We start from the raw sequence: 25478 nt of genomic DNA, 5'->3' as shown, positions 1-25478 counted from the left end.
TGAATTCTAGCATGATAACTATTGTTATATGCAAATTCTATGAGTGGTATATGATCATCCCAGCTACCTTTGAAGTCTATAACACAAGCATGCAACATATCCTCAAGAGTTTGAATAGTCCACTTTGCCTGCCCGTCAGTCTACGGGTGAAAGGTTGTACTAAGATTTACTTGAGTACCCAAACCTTGCTGAAATTTCTTCCAAAAATTAGCAATGAATTGTTCCCCCCGATCAGAAATGATGGAAACTGGGGTTCCACGCAACCTGACTATTTCTTTGATATACAACTGAGCATACTGCTCCACTGTGTCGGTAGACTTAACCGGCAAAAAGTGTGCTGATTTCGTGAGTCGATCCACAATCACCCAAATTGAGTTAAACTTGCGCGAAGTGCGCGGTATTTGGCCTTCATTTGCTGACAATTCGGACATCTTGCCACAAAGTTCTCCACATTCCTCTTCATATCATTCCACCAATAGACTTCCTTAAGATCATGATACATTTTTGTAGAACCTGGGTGCACGGAATACCTAGAAGTGTGAGCTTCAGTCAAAATTCTTTCACGGAGACTATCCACATTTGGAACACATAGTCGCCCTTGGTACCTTAATGTACCATCATCCATGCAAAGAGAAAAGGCCATGGTCTTATGTTTATGAATCCCCTTTTTCAATTTCGCCAACAATGGATCGTTGTATTGTTTCTCTTTGACTTCCACAACAAACGATGATTCAGCCCTATTTTGCACAATTACCCCTGCTTCACTAGAGTCCACAAGACGAACTGCTAAACTAGCCAATTGGTGAACTTCTTTGGCCAATGGCCTTTGATATGCCTCCAGGTGTGCTAAGCTACCCATAGATCTTCGGCTAAGAGCATCCACCACAACATTAGCCTTCCCTGGATGGTATAAAATATCAATGTCATAATCCTTGAGTAATTCAAGCCATCTTCTCTACCTCAGATTCAATTCCTTCTGTTTGAAAATATATTAAAGGCTCTTATGGTCCGTGAATATATCCACATGGACCCCATATAAATAATGACGCCAAATTTTCAATGCAAATTCCACCGCCGCAAGTTCTAAATCATGTGTTGGATAGTTCTTTTCATGATTCTTTAGTTGCCTAGAAGCATAAGCTATCACCTTTCCATGTTGCATTAATACACACCCAAGCCCAATTCTTGAAGCATCATAATATACCACAAATCCATCTATACCCTCTGGTAGAGTCAACACCGGTGTCGTAGTCACTCTTGCTTTCAATTCTTGGAAACTCTTTTCACAAGCATCTGACCATTGGAACTTAATTGCCTTCTGCGTCAATTTAGTCAATGGAGAGGCAAGAGTAGAAAACCCCTCCACAAACTTTCTGTAATACCCAGCTAAGCCTAAGAAACTGCGAATCTCTGTTGAAGTTGTAGGCCTCGGCCAATTTTTCACAGCTGAAATTTTCTGAGGATCAACCTTAATTCCCTCACTAGAGACAACATAACCCAAGAATGTGATAGACCCGAGCCAAAATTCACATTTCAAAAATATTGCATACAACTGGTGTTGATACAGAGACTGCAACACTACCCTGAGGTGACCGGCATGGTCCTCTCGATTTCGTGAATATACCAGAATATCGTTAATAAGCACTATCATAAAAGAATCGAGGAAGGGCTTGAAAACGCGATTCATAAGATCCATGAAGGCTGCTGGGGCATTTGTTAGCCCAAAAGACATTACCAAAAATTCAAAATACCCATACCGAGTTCTAAAAGCTATTTTCGGAATATCTCGCACCCTAATCTTCAATTGGTGATACCCGGATCTTAAATCAATTTTGGAAAAGTACCTGGCACCTTGCAATTTATCAAACAAGTCATCTATCCTTAGCAGTGGGTACTTATTCTTGATTGTGACCTTATTAAGCTGTCGATAGTCAATACACATTCTCAGAGACCCATCTTTCTTTCTTACAAAAAGGGCCGGTATGCCCCAAGGTGACACACTTGGCCGGATAAAACCCTTTTCTAACAAATCTCTCAATTGCTCCTTTAGCTCTTTCAATTATGCCGGTGCCATTCTGTAGGGTGGAATAGATATAGGATGCGTGTCTGGCATCACAGCAATCCCAAAATCAATCTCCATGTCTGGTGGGATCCCAGGGAGTTCATCCGGAAAGACTCTTGGAAATTCATTCACAAGAGACACGGACTCAAGTGTAGGTGAGTCAGCAACGGTGTCCGTAACCCGGACCAAATGGTAAATACATCCCTTGTTGATTATCTTTTTGGCCTTAAGGTAAGAAATAAACCTACCCTTAGTCACTACATCATCACCCTGCCACTAAATAACTGGCTCAGTTGGAAATTCGAACTTAACAGTTCTGGTTCGGCAATCAAGCTTGGCAAAACATGAATAAAGCCAATCCATACCCATTATCACATCAAAATCGACCATTCTCAATTCAATAAGATCGTCCACGGTGTCTAGACCACGCAATGTGACAACACAATCCCTATAAACTCGCGCGGCCAAAATAGACTCACCAACTTGAGTAGATACAGAGAACGGCACATAAAGTTGTTCTGGTTCTATCCCAAATTCCATAGCAATATAAGGAGTGACATATAAAAAAGTGGAACCGGGAACAATAAGAGCATATATATCATGAGATTGGACAGTCAATATACCTGTGACAACATCTGGAGAAGCCTTTGATTCCCGACGTCTCCGCATAGCATAAAATTTGCTGGGTCCTCCCGAATTTTGTGCACCATCTCTAGCTGCACCATGCCCTGCGGGTGCTGGGGTGCCTCGGGCTGGAGGTGCTGTGGATGTAGTAGCTGCAGAATTAGCTGGATGTGCCGCGCCTCTGCCCATATTTTGGCAGGACGAGCGGCAATCTCTCTAAATGTGACCCCGCAAACCACACCCATAGCATACTAGTCGGTCCATGAAACAGGACCCAAAGTGCATCCTCCCACACTTAGGGCATGGAAGCCTCCGTTGCTGAAACCTTCTGTTGGGACGACCCTACTGGTGGGGTCCCCTGTTGCCCTGACTGGGTCCAGATGACTGAGCACCCATTGAAGACTGGGCGAATGATTGGGATGGTCATGATGACGCTCCCCTGAATGCTGACCTGCCACCACCACCACCGGAAGAACCACCAAAGTTGCCCACGGACCGGGCCTTGCTGCTACTCTGACGCTCTATTCTATTCTTCAATTTGCGAGTCTCTATGGCTTCAGCAAATGCCACCATCTTATCATAGTTCATATCGGAATTCAATGCAGCTGTAGAGGCCCCATTGATAACCAAAGGGCTAAGGCCCTGTACAAACCGGCGCACTCTAGCCTCCAAAGTGGGCAACATCTGAATAGCATACTTGGACAGGCACGCAAACTCCATATGGTACTCCCACACATTCATACTACCCTGCTTCAGGCTTTCAAACTCAGCAGCACGAGCTGCTTTAGTTTCGGTAGGCAAGAAATGATCCATAAAGGCATCTATGAACTCACCCCACCTTGCTGGAGGGCTTCCCTCCTTACGGGATTCCTCCCACAACTCAAACCAAGAATAGGCCACCCCTTTCAGGCGGTAGGAGGCCAACTCTACTCCCTCCGCCTCTGTAGCATGCATAACCCGGAGAGTTTTGTGCGTCTCATCAATGAAGTCCTGGGGGTCCTCCTCGGGATCAGTACTCGTAAATACTGAAGGATCTAATTGAAGAAACTTGTTCACCCTGGAACTAGAAGATTCCCCTGGATAACTGGAAGAAGTAGGCCCAACACTCGATCTCTAGGCCTGAGAAGCCACTAAATGTGTCAACATTTGTATGGCTCCCCTAATATCAATATCAGACACACCAGAATCGGAAGCTGGGGCTGGAGGTGGAACTGGAATATCAGTTGGAGTAACTATTGCACCTTTTGTAGGTGTAGGGACAGGTGCGGTATGATCAGTTGTAGTAGAGTCAGGCAGTGTAGTAACTGGAGGAATATTCTCACTCCTCGGGTGCTCACCCGCATCATCAATTATAGGGTCAACTGTCACTCATAGGGTGACATTGGCTCTTTGGCTAGTTCTTGCCTTCTTCTTAGGTGCCATGTACTGAAAATTAGAGCAACGCAGGAGTTAAAGGAGGAACAATCTTACAACCAGCTTTATCGCGCGATCAAGAACATGAAAGAAGGGAATTATTACTAAATGCCCAAGTAGCATCCTAACTATAGATTTGGTCAACAACACACCGATAATAAGGACTCTACTAGACACGGCTCCGAGACATTCTAGGACACTTTAAAACCTTAGGCTCTGATACCAAGTTTGTCACGCCCCAAAATCGAGGAGCGCGACTGGCGCTCAACCGAGTGAACCCGAACGAGCAAGCCTATTAGATTCCTTCTACACAAACTCATTTATGAATAAAGAGAATATATGTTTTCCTTAATTAAACAATAAAGTGGTCATGTCTGAAATTACCAATTTCTTACCATAAGTTTTACCATTTTTAAAGTCTCAAATGGACAAGTAATACAACCACAACATAGCATAGTTTGTCCTTCCCAGTACTAATACACAACCCATACTATGTCTCCAGAGACTCTATAGATAAAGAAGAGTACAATGATAATGGCGGCAATAAGGCCCCGGCTATACCTCAACCATAATACATAAAGATCAAAAGATACATGAACCCGGGATGAAGTGGGGCTCACCAAGTCAGCTGGAAAGAAGGTGACTGCTATCACTGATCAATGTCTCCTATTGTGGAATCACCTGCATCCATTTAAAGATGCAGCTCCCCGGCAAAAGGGGCATTAGTACCGTTGAATAGTACTAATATGAAAACTAAACACCAATTTAAGAATTTAGAAATACAAAATAATTATGATAAACTAGTGCGGCAATAGAATAATATAGATAACTGTCTCAACCATAGCAAGCTTATTAAAAGCTATCAACAACATTTATAGGATTTAAGATGAGATCCTATATAACCATCTTCACACAAAGTGGCCCCGCTGCCTCACCTGATGTATGCAGGTGGAGGTGTAAGTATAATACCACAACTCTAATCAAGGGGCCCTACTGCCTCACCTCAATGTATGCGGGTGGATGTATAACCACAGTACCAAGAACCTACACAAAGCGGCTATGCCGCCTCACCCCAATGTATGCGGGTAGAAATGTATCAACGATACCAATACCAACACAAAGCAATCATGCCTGCTCACCCCAATGTATGCGGGTGGTGGTGGCACGATAATACCAAAACCATACACAAAGCGGTCGTACCGCCTCACCCCAATGTAAGAGGGTGGAGGTGTAGTCCCACAATATCATAATCCCTACACAAAGCAGTCATGCCGTCTCACCCAAATATATATGCGGGTGAAATTGTATCACAATCACAATCTCTATACCATAATCCCCACACAAAGCGGTTATGCCGCCTCACCCCAATGTATGTGGGTGGAGGTGTATCACAATCACAATCTCTACAAAACTTGGCATAATACCTTTAAAATAAATCACGACTAGAAATTATAACATATGGATACATAATCCATAGTTTGGGACACATCCTCAATTTATAATGCAATATAACAAGAGCATTTGAAATAGGAATTGAACATATATCTTCATCATAAAACTTATCGGAATACTCAATTTATAATCAATATCTCGGAACTTACAAGGATAACGAGAAACCCAGTTCTTAAAGAAGAGTTTGGCCAATATACTTCAATTGAGCTTCCTTAAACTCTAAAACGTTCCGGAATTCTTAGCAACTTCAATCTATTTTAGAAATATAACAAATTGAACCACAATTAGGAAGATGATTATGGTTCTAGCTCATTTGAGCATTTTATCAAATACTAGGCGTGCATTAAGGTTCAAGGTCCTTTTATGGAGGATTCCATCATCCCACAACCCAACCTTTACCATTTTTAGCTCAACAATCTTTCTACACCCTTTGATAACACATGCATGTAAAATAACCAACCCTCTTGCCCATAAATTATCTTGTTTATTATCCATTTCCACACAAAATTTGAAATTGAGGGTTAGGGTGTAGAATCTTACCTCTATGATGAAGACTTAGTGAGTTTCCCTTCTTAATCTTCCAAATCTTGAGCAAGAATTGAAGAACAATTATTGAAGAATCACCTTCTCACTCTAGGGCACCCTCTCTCACTCTAAAATGTTAGATAATAGCTCAAAAATGAACCAAATCGTGTATTTAACGAAATAGGATCGGGTTTTAAAAACTCAAAAATGGCGCTCCGGAACAAGGTATGTGATTGCATATGCGATCGCATAACCGATATGTGGGCCGCATATCGGTCGCATATTTGGTTACAAAATAGCCAAAAGAATTGCCTTTGTATGCGGCCACTATGCGTTCTGCATAACTGTTATGCGGTCGCATAATGCACCGTATAATAGTTATGTGGTCGCATAGTCGACCGCATAGTTGCTTCCAACTGACCCAATCAACCGCCTCACTCTGCGGCCATTATACGGTCCACAGAGTGGTTCTGCGATCGCATAATGGACCGCAAAAATGCACTTTTCCACTGAAAATTTTCCTTTACTTTCCGGTGCATTGTTCAACCCAAAAAGTCCGAGCCGCGGCTCGCAATTTCGCCACGAAGAATTTCTACAATCCTCAAACACGTAAGCCTAGTCCGGCACCATGAAACATTATTTTCTTTGCAAATTTTACCAGGCCCTATACTTAAGTACTTTGAAATTTTTTGGGGTGTTACAGCTAGTTTGAGGCTGAGCAGATGGGTTATCTCCTGCGGGATGTTCTGAGGTTGTGTGATCCCTGTGCTGTTTATGTGGAGAGTTTTTCTTCTACTAGTGGGGTGTGTATGTGCTTCAATTTGAGTTTGGACCGATTAAAGAAGTTTGCATGACTGTCACAAGGATGGATGTGCGCTTAGTGGGTGATATGAGGTATTTTATGATTTGTACTACATGAGTTTGTGAAGGATTCAGTTGAATTACAATATGATATCATGACAACTATGGAGTAAGGGTATTGTGGATTACTGGATATTATGTTTTGTGGCTTCGAGCCAAGTGGGGGAGTCTACTATCGACGATCAGATTGCATGGTTATGTGTTGTATTGGTTTCGGTCTGAGGCATATTTGAGGATCATTTATGACTTGCAGAGGTTGGTTTTGAGGATGACTTGAGCAAGGAAATTTCTGGATGCATAATGTGTTACACTTTATGGATATTTGGAAATCTTGAGTAATTCAGGTTTACTACTTGTGGTGGATCTAATGTGTTAAGAAAAGGGGGTCACTCGGTTGCGTTAAGGTGGGGTTAATTCTTTAAGGGCTGGTTTACTAATGGAGAAAAAGTCATTCGGCTCGTTTATGTGGTGCATTGGAGATTAGAACATAGTGGATGACTCTCGAGGTAGTTCTAATGAGTTCAAGATTCATATGTGGTATTTGAAAATTTCTCAGATTTGTAAAGGCTAAGATCTGAGATTTGCGATGGATGGTGTCGGGACTCGCGGTATTTCTGCATCATTATGGATTCGACATTTCAGTATCAGAGAGGTTAAGGAAACAACTTTAAATTCACATAAGGTCTCTTCGGAGTGGGTATCTCGAATGTGGTATTTTTGAGTGCTTAAGAGGGAATATATTATCTTATGGGCTTTAGGGCGACATAGTTTCATACTAGGATCTCTTGTGGTAAGTTTTGGTTTTGACCGTGATGTATTAGCAAGGAGAAGTGTTAACTTGAGGGCAATTCAGAAAGAACTCGAAGGAATAGGACAGCTTGGTAGTAAGCTAGATCAGCATGATAACATAAATGTCTGGTTCTTTTGTTTCTTTTGGTGTGGCAAGGCTTTGTAGGTATGATGTGTAAATGCTCCTGGTTTGGTGATCTGTGTAACTTGGTTGAGTTATAGGGATTCAATTCTGATGGCTTGGTTATGTGCAAATGGGTTCTAAAGAGTTCTCGATGGTGTCGACCACGACTTGAGATGTATATTTTCCATAGGCATGGGGAGTTTGTTGCACGTTATGATTTTCTCCTAGATGGGATCAAGTGGAAGGTTTCTGGCTGATTGAATATGTATCATGCTTGTGACTCATAGTAGATAATGGGATTCTAGTGCTTTCATATGATGGTTTATGGAGTCAGTACATCATATGGAATTGATATGTGCATGTGCAAGTTTGTGGTTCAGTTCGACGGGAAGGTCATGCATTCTAGAAGGCATAGACAGTTTCAGACGTTTAGAAGTATGCGGCACTATTTGGTATCACCTAAGAAGGGTACGCAATTCAGAAGGCGCACTATGTTTTGACTTGCGGATGCTTGACTGGTATTACGGTAATCACCTGGTTGCTTAACTATTGATATTCAAATTTTGCTATGCACCACAGAAGAATTATGGAAGTATTTCTCGTGAGATGATTGTGCATGAGAGATGTGTTAGTAATTTGGGTGGTCAAGTCGGGATTGGATATGGAGATTTTTGTGTTCTTGTGATTTGGAGACATGAGTTTATGAAGGATTCAGTTGAATTACAGAATGATATCATGACAACTATGGAGTAAGGGTATTGTGGATTATTGGATATTATGTTCTATGGCTTTCCAAGTGAGGGAGTCTACTATCGACGATCAGATTGCATGGTTATGTGTTGTATTGGTTTTGGTCTGCGGCATATTTAAGGATCATTTATGACTTGTAGAGGTTGGTTTTGAGGATGACTTGAGCAAGGAAATTTCTGGATGCATGATGTATTACACTTTATGGATATATGGAAATCTTAGAGTGATTTGGGTTTGCTATTTGGGGTGGTTCTAATGTGCTAAGAAAAAGGGTCACTCGGTTACGCTAAGGTGGGGTTAATTCTTTGGGGACTAGTGTGCTAATGGAGCAAAAGTCGTTTGACTCATTTTGGTGGTGCATTGGAGATCAGAGCAGAGTAGATGACTCTCTAGGTAGTTATAATGAGTTCAAGATTCATATGTGGTATTTGAGGATTCCTCGGATTTGTAAAAGGCTAAGATCTGAGATTTGCAATGGATGGTGTCGGGACTCGCAGTATTTCTGTATCATTATGGATTCTACATTTCAGTATTAGAGAGGTTAAGGAAACAACTTTAAATTCACATAAGGTCTCTTCAGAGTGGGTATCCCGAATGCGGTATTTTTGAGTGCTTAAGAGGGAATATATTGGCTTATGGGCTTTAGGGCGACATGGTTTCATGCTAGGATCACTTGTGGTGAGTTTTGGTTTGGACTATGGTGTACTAGCAAGGAGAAGTGTTAACTTGAGGGCAATTCAGAAAGAACTCGAAGGAATAGGACAGCTTGGTAGTAAGTTGGATCAGCATGATAACATAAATGACTGGTTCTTTTGTTCCTTTTGGTGTGGCAAGGCATTGTAGGTATGACATGGAAATGCTCCTGGTTTGGCGATTTGTGTAACTTGGTTGAGTTAGAGGGATACAGTCTGATGGCTTGGTTATGTGCAAATACGTTCTAAAGAGTTCTCGACGGCTTGAGATGGATATTTTCTGTAGGCGTGGGGAGTTTGTTGCACGTTATGATTTTCTCCTGGATGGGATTAAGTGGAATGTTTCTGGCTGGTTGAGTATGTATCTTGCTTGTGACTCAGAGTCGATAATGGGATTCTAGTGCTTTCATATGATAGTTGATGGGGTTGGTGTGTCGTGTGGAATTGAGATGTGAATGTACAAGTTTGTGGTTCAGTTCTAAGGGAAAGTCATAAGTTCTAGAAGTAATAGACAATTTTAGATGTTTAGAAGTATGCGGCACTATCTGTTATCACCTAAGAATGGTGAGCAATTCAGAAGGCGCACTATGTTTTAACTTGCGGATGCTTGACTGGTATTACGGTAATCACCTGGTTGCTCGACTATTGATGTTCAAATTTTTCTTTACGCCACGGAAGAATTAGGGAAGTATTTCTCGTGAAATGATTGTGCATGAGAGATGTGTCCGTTATTTGGGTGGTCAAGTCGGGATTGGATATGCAAATTTTTGTATTCTTATGATTTGGAGACAGGGAGTCTCAGAGGTGGACTATTCCTTGGCCGTGGACTATGAAGATATGGCCAGATTTAGACTACTGATGGTATGTGTTATGGATAGGTTTCAGTGGATCTTTCCAATTTTCGAAGAATCGGAATCGATTTGGAGGCCACTGGTAGGCCTAATGAGAATGTGTATTCTACATCGGGTCAAATTTATTTACTCATCACAACTATTGTTGAGGGGTGTGTCATCGGCTATAGTTGATCTTATTCGTGTCCTGGTATGTTCCATGTATTGCTCTTCTATGCTACAATGGGTTGTGAGACTATTGACTACTTACACACATGATGCGGTTCTGTTTGGGCCTTGTGGCAGAATTCGAGCAAGATGGCTCTTGGGGTGTTGAATGGTTAGTTGCGCTTTGGTTATGGTCTTCCTGTTTGTGGCATATTGTGCCATCCGTTTCTCCATGGATATGGTCATGCACTTTGTATGTTTGTTGTTGTTATGCATATAGTTGTTGGTTGTGAGCGTCATGGCTCGAGGTATTCAATGTGAGCCGGTGTTTGGAGTGGGTCACGCATCGTGGCAGAGTTATGTTGGGATATGATCTTTTATCCTTATTTTGTGTGTTCCGTTTCACCTTGTGAGATGGGTTCATGGCATTACGCTTTGTGATGATATCGGTTGAGCTTGCGAAATGGTTCGCTCATTTGATTCTCTTTCCGTTATCGGGAGCATTTGAGTTATTGCTTGTTTGGTGCACGGATTGCATGGTATCTGGCTCTAGGTATATTGGTGTGGCATGTCAGTCGAGCAGCTCGCACTGGATGAGATGAGATTCTGGACCTGAAATTAGTACCTTCGAATTTGGTTAAGGTATGTTTGGAAGAATAATATCATAAGTCAGCTTATAATTTGGCAATGGTCCTTATCGGGCGATGAAGCTCCATGACTTGTCGATCTGATGAGTGGTTATGAGTTTCTATGTGTTTCTTTCTTTATTGGCAGTGTATGAAAGTTTAGAAGAAGGTTTTATTAGACATGAGTTGTTACGGGTACCGGGTTTGTTATTGGGCAACTATTGTGGTCGGAAGTTATTGCTATAAGTGTCTGAGTTATGTGGTATATCATATAATTATATTTTGGAATATGGTTATGGCTTGATACAGTTCGTTTAGACTTATACAGTGTATAGATGGAGAAATGGGTCTCACGATGAATTCTGGATGTTAAAGATTGGGTTCTAAGGTCTGTGGACTAAGTGGAAGTATGGATTTTCAGTTAGGTTGTGTTATCAGACTTGTATAGATTTTGGTGACATGGTATCACCAATGGGTATATGTGTGATGAGTTCATACAACGATTTGATGGCTTTGGAAAGACTTTTGGCACGTTCGTGGACGAACGTATATTTAAGTGGAGGAGAATGTAATGACCCGATCAGTCGTTTTGAGCATTTGCAATCAGTTTGGTGGTTTAAAGTCTTGAGTAGCTTCATATGATGTATTATGACGTGTTTGCATCGTTAGTTTTGGTTCTCGAGTAGTTCGGGATCAATTTGGATGAATGATTCTCAATTTGGAAGCTTTAAGTTGGAAGAGTTGACCGAGTTTGATTTTTGCATATTTGACCTTGGATCGGAGTTTTTATGGTTCTGTTAGGTCCGAATGGTGATTTTGGACTTGGGTGTATGCCTGGACATGCATTTGGATGTTTCTAGAAGCTTTCGGCACTATTTGGCGAAAGTTGGCAATTTGAAGGTTTGGAAAGTTCATAGGTTTGTCCGGGGGTTGACTTTGGTGGTATCAAGTTTGGATAGCTTTTCTGGGAGTTGAAATAGGTTCTTTATATCATTTGAAATTTGTGTGCAAAATTTGAGGTGATTCCAAGTTGTTTAGACCTGTTCGGCGTATGTTTGGAATTTAGAAATTTGAATTAGTTCATTAAGTTTAATTTGGGGTGCGGTACGTTCTTTTGATGTTGTTATGTGTGATTTGAGGCCTCAAGCAGGTCCGCCTTATGCTTTGAGACTTGTTGGTATGTTCGGACGGGGTCCTGAGGGCCCGGGAGAGTTTCGGTTGGTTCTAGACTATTTCGTCTCTATTTGGCATTGTTGGTTTTCTGCTAGTTCTCATGCTTCAAGTTTTCTTCGCAATCGCGAAGGCGAGGAAGCGATCGTGTAGTGTTTTGGGAGCTGCTCGTTGCTTATTCATCGCGTTCGCGAGAGGAAGAGCGCATTCGTAAAGGGTTGAGAGGTTTGTCCTGCGCGTTCGCAGGAGATGGTTCGTGATCGCAGTTCAGCGGGAGTTGGGGACTCCTCTCTTCGCATTCGCGAGATCGCGGACGCATTCTCGTTGCTGTGGTACCTGTGTTCATCGCTTTCACAACGGTAGTTCTACGAACGCGAAGCGTATTTTTGGCTGAGTTCATCTTTGTTCTTCGCGATCGCGAAGTGTGGCCCGCGATCGCGAAGTGTTTGCCTGGGCAGTGCATATAAGTACTCTATTTCGGACCTTAAGCTCATTTTATACCATTTTGAGTTATAGAGCTCGGATTTGGGCGATTTTGGAGGAGATTTTCACCGCATGGATTGGGGTAAGTATTTTTTACTCGGTTTTGATTATATTACATGATTCTTATCTTCGATTTTGGCATGTGATTGATGATTTTAAAAGAGAAATTGGGTTTTTTGTCTAAACTTCTCTAAAGTGTTTAATTGAGTTTTGAACATCGATTCGGAGTCGGAATTGGATGAAATTGGTATGGTTGAACTTATATTTGAATGGGTCATTGGAAATTGTAAGTTTGGTCAGGTTCCGAGGTGCGAGCCCGGGTTGACCTTTTGGTTGACTTTGGGTATTTGATTAAAGATTCGACACTGTTCGTTTGGGTTTGTTTACTATGGCATTATTTGATATTTTTGAGTTCCTTTTGTCTGGTTGCGAGTCGTTCGGAGGTCCATTCGCTCGGGATGAAATTTCTAGAGTATTGTTTGGCTTGATCGATTTTTGATTTAGCTTGTTCGAGATAAGTAACATATCTAAACTTGAATTTGAGGGTAATTAACCCTGTGAACTATTTTATATGAATGAGTTGGGATGAGGCACATGCTACGTGACGGGGCGTGAGTGCGTGCACCGGAGTATTCATGATCCAAGTTGACTTTAGACTATTGTCAAAGTATATCTGTGTTTTTCCTACTCGTTTGATTATTTGAGCTAGGATTCATGTTAGAAATCATGTTTAGGCTATGTGTATATTTGGTTGAGGAATAATGGGCTAATCCTCCTGTTTAGAGTTGTTTACCTTAACTGTAGTTATATACTCAGTCATGATCCCTCATTTACATATCATATCTCAGTCTCTGTATATTACTTGTTTAATTCATCACATTCTATTGTTTTTCATATGTGATGTTATTTGGGCTGAGTTCTATGAGGTTGTGAGCCCTTGAGACTTGAGAGGTTGTTGACTGATTTGGGTCGTAGAGCCGCGTTGTGTGTGATATTTAGATCATTTTGCACGCTGCAACAGACCATATTGGCTATTGATTTATATTTGGATCGGGTTGCACGCTGCAATATGCCATATTGGCTTTTTATTAGCGCTTGGGCCAGGATCCGCCCCTCCGAAATATGACATGCAAGAAGTGAGCGGAGGCACAGTGATATATATTTGTGCTTTGGTAAGGGGAATTTATGCCAGGCACCCGTATAGTGCTGAGTGTAGTTGAGTGTGATGATGAGGGGCCTTGTGCCAGGCACTGTGAGATTGCTAAGTGTAGTTATTCTTGATGGTTTCACTATGATGATATTGAGTTGACATGTATATTTGACAACTAGGCATTGAGATGTATTTTCCTCATGCTAGACGGTAATATGATATTTGATGACTTGACATGTAAATTTGACATGTAGGCATAGAGATGTATTTTCCCCATGCTAGACGGTAATATGACATTTGATGACTTGACATGTATATTTGGCATGTAGGCATAGAGATATATTTTTCTCATGTTAGACGGTATTTGACATTTGATTACTTGACATGTATATTGACATGTAGGCATAGAGATGTACTTTCCTCATGCTAATTGGTAAACGAAAAATCTTATCTGATGTTGGGAATTGGAAAAACACAGTTCATTTGATAAACTCTTGTAAAATTGATTTTGAGTGTATGATTTGGAATTTGACTGTTATACTTGAAAATCGTGTCTACTTTCCCACAACTGTGAATGAGCTGAGCATAATATCTCTTAAGTTATTTCCTTTTACTATCCTTATTATATTATTATGAATTATTATTGGCTATTGGTGTTGGACTCTGACCATCTTCCGAGCTCATCATTGCTTTCTACCTGAGGTTAGGTTTGATACTTATTGAGTACATGGGGTCGGTTGTACTCATACTATACTTCTGCACCTTGCGTGCAGATCTTGAAGTTGATGCTACTGTGTATGGCGGGAGCTGGCATTGAAGATGTACCTGCTTTCCACAAATAGCTGGCACTTATCCTTGGCAGCTTTATATTTTTAATCTGTTATGTACATTCGAAACAGATGTTGTATTTACCGTCATATCATCTTTGTAAATCTAAGTCTTAGTGGCTCATGACTTGTACTACCAATCCTTGGAATTTTGTATAGAAGTTCAGTTATTTTACTCATTGGCTCTTATTACTCTCATTTGAGTTGTGTTGGATGTTATTTGGCTTACTAGCGGGTTGGGTTAGGTTCCATCATGACTAGATTGATTTTGAGTCGTGATAATCCCAATATGGAACTATGTCATCTTAATATCCATAAGCCACTCTATTCCTTTTCATGTACTCAAAAGTACCTCAAATCGAGATGTTTGCTCTAAAAAGCCCTCCAATGAATTGAAACGGGTCCCTTTTATCTCTCTAATATTGAATTGTAGAATCAATAATGATATAGAATTACTACAAGTCTCTATCATAATCCAATACCAATCTCAAATTGTTAACCAAATAAAGTATTCGGTAAATCCTTAAGTATCACATCTTGGAACTTGAACCCACTAGAACTATTTTCGACAGTCACCTACTCTGCTCTAGTCCCCGATGCATGGCCAAACACACCGAACTACTTGTGCTCTGTTAGCACATAATTTCTCTAAAAGGAGCAACCTCGTCCTTAGGCAATCGAGTAATCCTTTCACCTTGCACATTATATCCACAAAGAATATCAAACATGAGTCATTCAATGATCTCCATATATCAATATAATATAGTACATCACACCTCTAGCAAATTCCTTGCCCAACTCATCCTCGATATCACCTTTCTCAAGTCATAACTAGTCCATAAGCATACCTAATTGCAGGAAATACAACAACATATGCCCATATAATCTGATCGGCGATGGTAGACTCCCCCACTTGGCTCAAATCCATAATCATATCATCCGAGAACCTACAATAACTTCACCTCCTTAACTATCATGACCTCACAATGTTACTTAACTAAATTTCTCATAAGCTCATGTAGTACTAATCATAACACATTCCAAATTATCTACCAAATGCATATTTATCCTTGGGACATTCGTGTCATCTTACTCAAGCGATCCAAACTCTCATCGTAGTACATATATTCCACTGGATAGAAAGAAAACTCCTCATAAGAACATTTTAAGAGATCATTCAAACCTAAAACCTTCTAACATGAGATAACCTACCTGTTTAGCCCCAATGCTACTCTTTCTATGACCCTACCTTAGTTAGAGCCCTATGTAATCAATTAATCCTCTCGAGTTCATACTCGTCCATAAGATGTAAGAATCTATTTCACCCCCCCTCATAAATAGTTGAAATTCCACCGACACATCTATACCTTAAGACTATACTGCATAACAAAATGTTAATCAGGCGTCCATATTCCCTTTGCATCTCCAGCAAATCCTTCTCATCACATCCAAACCCTTTAAGTGTAGTCCTCAGGCATATAACAGGTATTACAAAGTTGCCTCGTTAATTCTGCCACTACACTTCAGAAACATCTTCTCCAATATATTTCAAGGATGTAAAAGCACCCACTTAATTCAAGAGCAATCAACGGTGGAAACATAGCCATCTTACTGCTCATTGTACCATTACTCCCACTTCTAGGGACACTACCAGATAGAAGAGTCCAAAATCACATGCTCACTTACGTGGGGCCCCCTAAGCCAAAGTTGAATTCCATACCTGATCATGAGTCCTTTAGACTGGCCTCCCTCATAACACGAAAAAGTATCTCATACCATATATGTGACATCATCACAAGTCGTAGTTCCCAATTGATATTGAGTTTTTGACATCGCATATGAACGAATAGAAAGAAATCAAAAGATTGAGACTTCAAGCTGAAATAAAGTCACACGATAAGGAAAGAAAAAAAAGAAGTTTCCTAGATGCCATGTAGCCTGTTACAGATAAGTGTGAACGTAATCATACCAACCCACAAGACTCTACAGGATATTTTCTCATGACTCATAAAACCTATGAACCTAGAGCTCTAGTACCAACTTGTCACGATCTAAATCCCACCAAGTAGTGATGGCACCTAACCCAACCCGCTAGATAAGCCAACCAGCCTATAACACAACTCGAACTGAAGATCAAAAAATATAGTATAAAATAAGAATGCAAAGAAAAATACAAGTATTCCCAAAAACTGGTAGTACAAGTCATGAGCCACTAAGATTAAGAAATACAATGTTGGTATGAAAAAAATACATCATCTATTTAGAATATACACAAGCACAACTGGAACGCTGGTACATCTTTAATGCTAGGCTTCGACTTCCATAATAGCCTAGCTCTAAAATTAGCACGCAAGGTGCAGAAGTGTAGTATGAGTACAATCGACCACATGTATTTTGCAAATATCAAGACTAACCCTAACGAAGTAGTGGCGAGGCTTAGTCAAAAGATACTTACTCTATATAACTTACGCAACTCATAAGTATATATCATAACAGAGAAATAATCAAGAAAGCACCAAAGATCAGCGGATATCAACAATAAGGTGCGCAATCAAAGAAGAAGGTAATAAGTATGCTTTTCTAAATAACCAGATCCAAGCATATACAAAAGCACCAAATTCGCATATAAAGGATACTTTCACCAAGTAGATTTAACTCGAATATTTCTACACGAATATGAGTGTATATGCATGATAAAGACCTAATTGCACATAATTTCTCAAATAGCATTTATACTAATGCTCCTACACGAGTCTAAGATGTCTATACATGATGAAGACTCAACTTGTACACCGATCTGACACTCTCCAAGTGTCCTACAATCCACTAACAAGTCCCATGCATAGGTAAAATGCATGAATATGCATATGTCGGTGATATGCATGAATGCTTGTACATGAGTCTAGAATGTCAATGCATGCTCAAGACTCAACCATAAACAATATTAGCACATTTCATTTGCTCCTACATGATCCAGCACGTCCCACGTGCTCTAACATAATATGCGTATCACCTGCGCTTACAAGGACTAGTGCAGCATGGTTAGTCCAAAAGAATGGATCCACATCTAAGCACCAGCACGAAAAGTCATTGTGCTACAACATATCAATATCACAATAACTGCACCGCATAAAATATCATGCCATAACAATATGAATATCAAAATAATTGTACTGCATAAACCTTCATGCCATAACAATATAAATATCAGAATGACCGCATGACATAAACTATTATGCTATAACAATATCAATCCCATGGACAACTCACGTGCTATAATCATCTCAACTGCACGGACATCTTGCGTACCATAATTTCAGTTCATATAAGAGAACCATATGCAGAAATGTACGCATATGAATAAGAGATAAGCATGTATGATGCACACGGACAGAGAAATAACCATGCAGTGATGTATGCATGTGTACAAAATATGGTCTCTATGCATTACGTATGCATATGTGTAACGTATGACTAGGGATCCAACATATAATATATCATACAAATAGCCATCATGTCCAAATAAAGCATTAAACCTAGATATGATCTCTAACATGAATAAGAAAGATCAAGTAGTTATACAAATAATTAAAGCATATCACAAGTAGGCATGTATTAGATCAAGACATAAATAAAATCTACCTCAAATATGAAGTAACCTCAGTTCCCGCATATATGCTCGCCGCCTCAAATAAATATCACCTCCAAACACATAGCATGTAGCACATAAGTCCATAGTAGAAAATATTTTCTCAAGCCAAGGCCTCCGGGCTAGCCTTCAATCCCAAATCACGCTTTTTCTTTTGTTCTTGACATACAATTATCCAAAAACTAGTCAAAAATCATTCGCAAAAGTCAAATAATGCTAAAGGAAGCAACCCCAATCAATAAAGCTTCAATCTTTAAAGAAATTTTAAAAAGTCAACCCGGACCCACATGATCAAAACTCGAATCCAAGACCAATCCCGATGGCCCGTAACCCCACAAGTCCAAATATATGATTAGTCTCTAAATCCGAGTCCAAGTCGATATTCAAAATCTCAAAATACACTCTCTTAAGTTTCAAGTCAAAAACCCATTTTCTACTCTTTAAATCCTTGATTTATGTGTAAAAGTTCATGGGTAACGAAGGTATATAATCAAAACCAAGTTAGAAATACTTATCCTCATTATTTGGGTGAATTACCTCTTCAAAATCTCCTTGATCCACTCTCCAAAACTAAAAAATGGTGAAAAAAAGCTCAATCCCAGAATCTGGACATTAAATACCCCTGAAGCCAAAACCTTCTTCCCGATCGCGACTGACACGCACGCAATCGTGATGCATAAAGTATCCGGGCCAACTTTCCATCTATGCCATTGATTCTTCTCCTCACGTGATCGCGATGCTCAGTCAGGGCCTCTTACGTGATCGCTATTTACTTCCATCCCTGGCCCAGTTCCTCTACATGATCACAACATACCCTACGCGATTGTGATTCTCAATTGTAGCTCCTCTTCTGCGATCGTGGACCGTCCATCGCAATCGTGATGCACAACCCCCCCCCCCAAACACCTATTTATTCTTCGTGATAATGAGACTTAGCTCCACGATCGCGATGCACTACGGTACACCAGAAAACTAGTATTGCAACTAAATCCGAAATGCTCCAATACTCACCATGAAACTCACCTGAGTCTAATCATTCTAGTAAGTCTGTATACCTTCTATAAAATTAGCAAGAGCTCAAAATATAAATAACAACATCAAAATCAAGAATCATAATTCAATCCAGATTATGAAACCCTCTTAAGTTTATGAATTCCAACTTTCGGCTAGAAGTGTCGAATCAACTTCTGACCACCCGAAACCCAAAACAAACATACGTACAAGTCCAAAATTACTATATAAACCTTCGGTTGCTTCCAATCATGAATCCGAGCGTGTTTACCCATAATGTCGAATTTGGTCAACTCTTCTTAACTTAAAGCCTCTAATTGCTAACCAAGTATTCTAAATCACTCCAGAAACTCTGAACCCAAACCAACCATGCATATAAATCATAAAATATTGACAACACCAATACCTTGATACATGCAAGTAGCCAATCCTTCTCCACCAATCATCAGTGGGAAATTTAAATCTCCATAATTTCTATATAAAGAAAGATACCTTGAATGGCAAATCTCTAATCCACATGTTTGAAAAATTACCATAGAAACCTATTGGATCACGACTAGGGCTCTGGCGACTGGTGAAAGGAGATGACTGAATTGTCTTCCATCGCGAGAGCTGCCATGGCCACTCCGATCGGCAACCAGCCCTCTTCCATGGCTGGTCTGCCTCCCCAAACATCCCTAACTAATCCTAACCCTACAACAAACAATCACCAGCCCATAGATTTCTCTAATCTCTTGAAACTAGTTGCTCTAAATAGCTCCATACACGTAAACCCTAGTTCAAAGACTACAGTTAATCCCATACCATTTAAACGTGTTGCTTTCCTACATGGGTATCCCTTTGTAAAGTTTACAGAAGCATAAGTTGATCGCATGAATGTCATTGAAGGACTATAATATGTAGTCGTTGGTAAGTTCTCACATGAATGGCCATAACTGCAAGAATTGCATAAAATTATCCCTGTGCAATGTGGAATCAAAGATGAATGCAGTATTGGCTTTTTCAAAGATAGGCATGTATTAATTAGATTGATATTATGGGAAGATTTTATTAATCTTACGTCAAAAAGTGATTATTATGTTAAAGCTAAGGATGGTTATGAAAATCAAATGAGGCCACTAATTTAAGATGCAAAATTCAAAGTAGGGGAAGAAACTCCAATGGCTATGGCTTGGATCTCTTTCCCAAGCTTGTTACCTACTTATTTTGTCAAAGTATGCTTATTTTCCTTAGTTTCTGCAGTGGTGATACAATTGCACCTTGATATGGCTACTATTAATAAAACAAGACCTAGTTGTGCTAGAGTAAAGGTCTTAGTTGATCTCCTCACTGAGTTGCCTAAGAAAGTACGCATGGATATTGAGAATGAATCTACTGGAGAAATAAGGACGGAATGGGTGATGATTCAATATGATTTTCTCCCTCTGTATTGCAAAGAATGTAGACTACAAGGATATGATGAGTTTGAGTGTTAGAGGTTGCATCCTGAATTGATGGAGCACAATGATAAGGCTAAAGAAGAGGTACAAGGAGATGAAGGTGTTGAGCAAGGTGGATGGAAGAAGAACAATGTTGATCAACCAATCAAAATTTTGTCAAGTGGTAAAGTGGTTGGTAACATAGGTGAACAATGGAAAGAGGTAAGAGACAATCGTGTGAAGAATGGAGCAAAACAGGTTGATATCAATGAGAAGACTAGAAAAGAAATTGTTCCACTTGATAATGTGACATCTCAACAGGTTCAAGTAACCAAAAAACTTGTAGTATTGGAGGTAGAAGAAAGAGAGAAGGAGGACAACAATCAATTGGTATTGGTGGAAAAGAGCATTGTTTCTCGCATACCTACTGCAAATCCTATTGCGACTGGGAATGGGTCTCCAAGGTCGGCTGGGAAATCTTTAAATCCAGGCTGCTTCTGGGAAATCATTAAATCCAACTACTCATGTATACAAGCCAACTTCACCGGGGACTGGGCATCAAAGGAATGAAATAATGCAAATATTAAGCACATTGACAAGGAGAAGGAACATGCAGTTTTGAAGGAATCCACTGCTCAATGGGTTAATCGAGATTTTGGAGTCAATAAGGTCATAACAAATCAGTCATGTAAGGAAGTTTCATCACGGTCCTTGAATACAAAGGAAGGCAATGGCACTAGCATGAATGAAGAAATAAGGTGTGATGATTTAGCTAGATTTATTGCAACAAATCAATTGAGCAAAGATATGCCTTCTCAGTCACAAGATACTGGTAATGTACAACTAGGTAAACTGTGGAGTGATCAAGTAGAAAAATTTCAGATGAGGAGGAAGGAGAATTCCAAGAAGATGATGAGAAGGAGAAAATAGAAGATGATGATCAATCAGTTGATCATGACCTAATTGACGATGGGGCAGCAGGAGTTGAGAAGGAGATAGGAGATACAAAAGATTGGGAAACAGATGTTGATAATGTGATTGCTACTGTTGATGGTAAGGCTGATATGGAGAAGCCAGTAATGCAAGACAGCAGCTCAAAGAATCAGGGTTTGTCAACAAAAATCAATGAAATAGTACCCAGCCCTAACCCTAACCCTAGCCAGGTAAATGATGCCCTAGCTACAGGAAAATCAAAAAAAAAAGAAGGAAGCATGTTCAGCTGGAAAAAACCTCCCAGTGGTGTTTAATTCTCCTAATAACCAACCTTTGAAGGTGGCCAAAGAAAATCTGAGCAAGCTGATGATCCCTAAGCCTGTACAGAATCAATAGGTGAACCAACCCATAGCATGGAGGAGGAAGATCAGGTTGAAAGAGGGGGTAAGGACCTAGATGAAGAGTATACAACTTAGAACTTCATGAATGCTGCAATGCAAGTTGACTTATCTCCTAGACAAATTGATAAAGTAAAATCTATTGCAAGAGGAAGAAGGAAGCAACAAAAGGAGATGTCCGGTGTTCCTGGCACTGGAGTTCAAACGAGAAGGATCGTTACCAAATTCAGTAATTAATCATGAATGCTATTATTTGGAATATAAGGTCAATAAATACAAAAAAAATCCTTTGAAAGGCTTGTCATAATGCATAGACAGCATGAATTTCACTCCATTGGTTTGATGGAGCCTATGCAAAATGCAAACAAACTGGAGAAATATAAGAGAAAGCTAGGTATTCACCATGCGTTTGTTAATATTTCTAACAAAGTATGGGCCTTTGTGGAGTAACATTATGAGGTTGAAGTATTATTTGACATGGAGCAACAACTTACGCTTAGACTATTTAATCCTCAATCACAAAAAGATTTCATAGTCACTCTTGTGTGTGCCAAATGTGATACAATTGAGATAAATGAATTGTGGGATTCAATGTATGTTTTAGCTCATGAAATGACTATCCCATGGCTTGTTGGAAGTGATTTTAATATAATAGTTGATGAAGAAGAAAAATTGGTAGACTGCCAGTGTCTTTGAATGAAGTAGAAGATTTTCGACATTGTATAAACACTTGTAACCTGTTTGATTTGGATTTCAAGGGCAGTATTTATACTTGGTGGAATGGAAGAACTGATGATGATTGTATGTATATTCAAGAGGTTAGATAGATGCTTGGCTAACATGGAGTTTCAACAGATGCTGCCAGGAGTGGAGGTTACTCATTTGTCCAAAACAGGTTCGGATCACTGCCCATTGATCATTTCCTGTGACCTAAATGTAGCACCTATTAAGAAATCATTCAAGTTCTTGAAGTTCTGGATTAAACATGAAACTTTCCTTGATGTTGTTAAGGATAACTGGAATGCAGATTTCAGTGGCAATCCTTTTATTTTGTTCAATTATAAGATTAAGAAATTGAAGAAAGCTTTGACTTTGTGGAGTAAGGCTACTTATGGAAACATCTTCCAGAAAGTAGCCAGTCTTGAGGATCTTGTGATTGTACATGAAATACAGTTTGAACTACACCCTACACCACATAATAGAGAGAGACTCTTGAAAGTGCAGGCAGACTTCATTAGATATCTTCAATTGGAGGAAGAATTCTGGAAACAGAAGGCTGGCATGAATCGGTTCCAAGATGGTGACAAGAACACTAAATTTTTTCATGCCCAGGTGAATGGGAGAAGGGAGAGATTGCAAGTTAAAAGAATTCAGAACAGTGGAGGCCAATGGATTGAACTAATGAAGAGATGGCTGAGGAAGCAGTGAAGTTTTTTCAGGAACAATTTCGTGAATATAGGGTACCTACTGCTTTTGGTATCCTTGATCATGTACCTAATATAGTGTTGAGGGTCCAGAATGAAGATCTTATAAAACAACCAACAAAAAAGGAAGTGAAGAGGGCAGTATTTGGGCTAAATAGAGACAGTGCTGGAGGGCTAGATGGATTCAATGGGAGCTTCTACCAAGCATGTGGAGATGATGTCTTTGATATGGTTAGAGCTTTTTTCAATGGCCAGGAATTATCAAATTTGTGACTCACGCAAATTTGGTCTTATTACCAAAGAAGAAGGAAGTTACAACATTCTCAAATATGAGGCCAATAAGTTTAAGCAATTTCATTAACAAAATCCTCTCAAGGGTCATACATGAAAGGTTGGTTGATCTTCTTCCTAACTTTATTTCTGATGAGCATGCAGGCTTTATAAAAGGAAAGAGCATTGTGGAGAATATTCTACTCACTCAAGAGATCATTACTGATATAAGGTTGAGAACCAAGGCAGGACCTAATGTGGTGATCAAACTCGATATAATAAAGGCATATGACAAGCTCTCTTGGTTGTTCTTGACAAAAGTATTGAGGAAGATGGGATTTTGTGAGAGATTCATAGGCTTGGTCTATGGAATTGTGTACAACAATTGGTACTCGGTTATTTTGAATGGGCAGCCCTATGGTTTCTTCAAATCTACTAGGGGTGTCAAGCAAGGAGATCCATTGTCTCAAACATTATTCATTCTGGCAGCGGAGGCATTGTCTAGGGGCCTTAATTTCTTACACATGAATCTATATTTTTGTAGTTTTGATTTGCCAAAATGGAGTCCAAAGATCAACCACTTGTCTTATGCTGATAACACTATCATTTTCTCCTCTTCAGATACTACATCATTGCATATTATTATGGAAGTTTTGATAGCCTATGAAGTTGCTTCTGGGCAGCTTATCAACAAGGCAAAGTCAGCTATATACATGCATCATTCTACTAGTGTGGAGGTGGTAAACAAAGTACAAATGATGACTAGTATTGGCAGGCAAGACTTCCCTTTTACTTATTTGGTATGCCGCATTTTTTATTCTAGGAGAAGGCTGGACTACTATCAAGGACTCATTAACAAAGTCCTTGATAAATTGCAAGCTTGGAAAGGTAAATTGTTGTCTATTAGAGGTAGGGCTATCTTGATATCTCATGTACTACAAAGCAGACCAATTCATCTTCTTTTTGTTGTGAATCCACCAAAATATGTCATTGAAAAACTACACAAGATGTTTGCACACTTCTTTTGGAGTAGTTTTGTGGGAGGAAAGAGTAGGCATTAGGCTTCATAGAGGAACGTGATTGCCAGTTGATGAAGGAGGAATAGGTTTTAGATCTTTATATGATGTATCAAAGACTATGTTTTACAAACTTTGGTAGAATTTTAGAACAAAACCTACACTTTGCAGTTCTTTTATGAGCCAAAAGTATTGCAAAAAATTGAATGCAATAGTGGTTCCTCGGAGATTGGGTGCATTATACTTTCTTACTCCTCGTGATTTTTATTGTGATGAAACAGTGCATAATATAAGTGATGTAGTGTAAGATGGGGCTTGGAATGAAGATAGATTGAGAGAGATTCTTCCTGAAGATATAGCGATACATATTCCGGAGAATGTCAAGCCCCCAATGCTAAATGATGACTTAGATAAATCCTATTGGAAGTTGGAAACTAGGGGTGACTTTAGTTTAAAATCTGCCTGGAATTATTTGAGAAGTAGAAGGGAATCCAACATATCTTCCAAGAATATGTGGGTGAAAGGATTGCTTTTTAAGATTTCTTTCTTCATGTGGAAAGTATGAAAGGGTAAACTACCACTAGATGGGAATACTTGTTTCCCTCTAGATGTTGGTGTTGTTCAAATCCGGATGATGAGACAATGGGCCATGTATTCTTCAAGTCATATGCAGCTACAAAAGGTATGGTCTTACTTATTCTCATTTGCAGGAATGTCATTGGAAGGGCTAAGCTTGCATCAAGCAGTGGTGAAGTGCTGGACAACAAATGTAATTCCTAGACTAAGCTAATTTTTCAAGCACCGTCGTGTATC

General features: G+C 39.8%; 1 protein-coding gene across 1 annotated transcript; it reads left to right on the top strand.

Moving 5' to 3' along the window:
- The first annotated feature begins 22039 nt into the window (after positions 1-22039).
- Positions 22040-23652, top strand: LOC138899870 (uncharacterized). The gene is made up of 3 exons (XM_070186567.1): positions 22040-22184; positions 22719-23287; positions 23395-23652. Exons 1-3 carry the CDS (start codon positions 22040-22042, stop codon positions 23650-23652), a joined length of 972 nt encoding a protein of 323 aa, XP_070042668.1.
- Positions 23653-25478: the final 1826 nt, after the last annotated feature.

The sequence above is a fragment of the Nicotiana tomentosiformis genome, chromosome 10 (assembly GCF_000390325.3).
Source record: "Nicotiana tomentosiformis chromosome 10, ASM39032v3, whole genome shotgun sequence".
Taxonomy (NCBI): Eukaryota; Viridiplantae; Streptophyta; class Magnoliopsida; order Solanales; family Solanaceae; genus Nicotiana; species Nicotiana tomentosiformis.
The sequence above is the reverse complement of the archived record's forward strand: the minus strand, read 5'-3'. Positions and strand labels throughout refer to the sequence as shown.

Excerpts from the sequence above, each read along its gene's own strand:
- LOC138899870 (XM_070186567.1), top strand. The coding sequence starts at position 22,040 with ATGAATGCTGCAATGCAAGTTGACTTATCTCCTAGACAAATTGATAAA. Across the intron at positions 22,185-22,718 it reads AAGGATCGTTACCAAATTCA|TATTTATACTTGGTGGAATG; the intron begins GTAATTAATCAT and ends TTTCAAGGGCAG. Across the intron at positions 23,288-23,394 it reads CTAAATTTTTTCATGCCCAG|GAACAATTTCGTGAATATAG; the intron begins GTGAATGGGAGA and ends AAGTTTTTTCAG.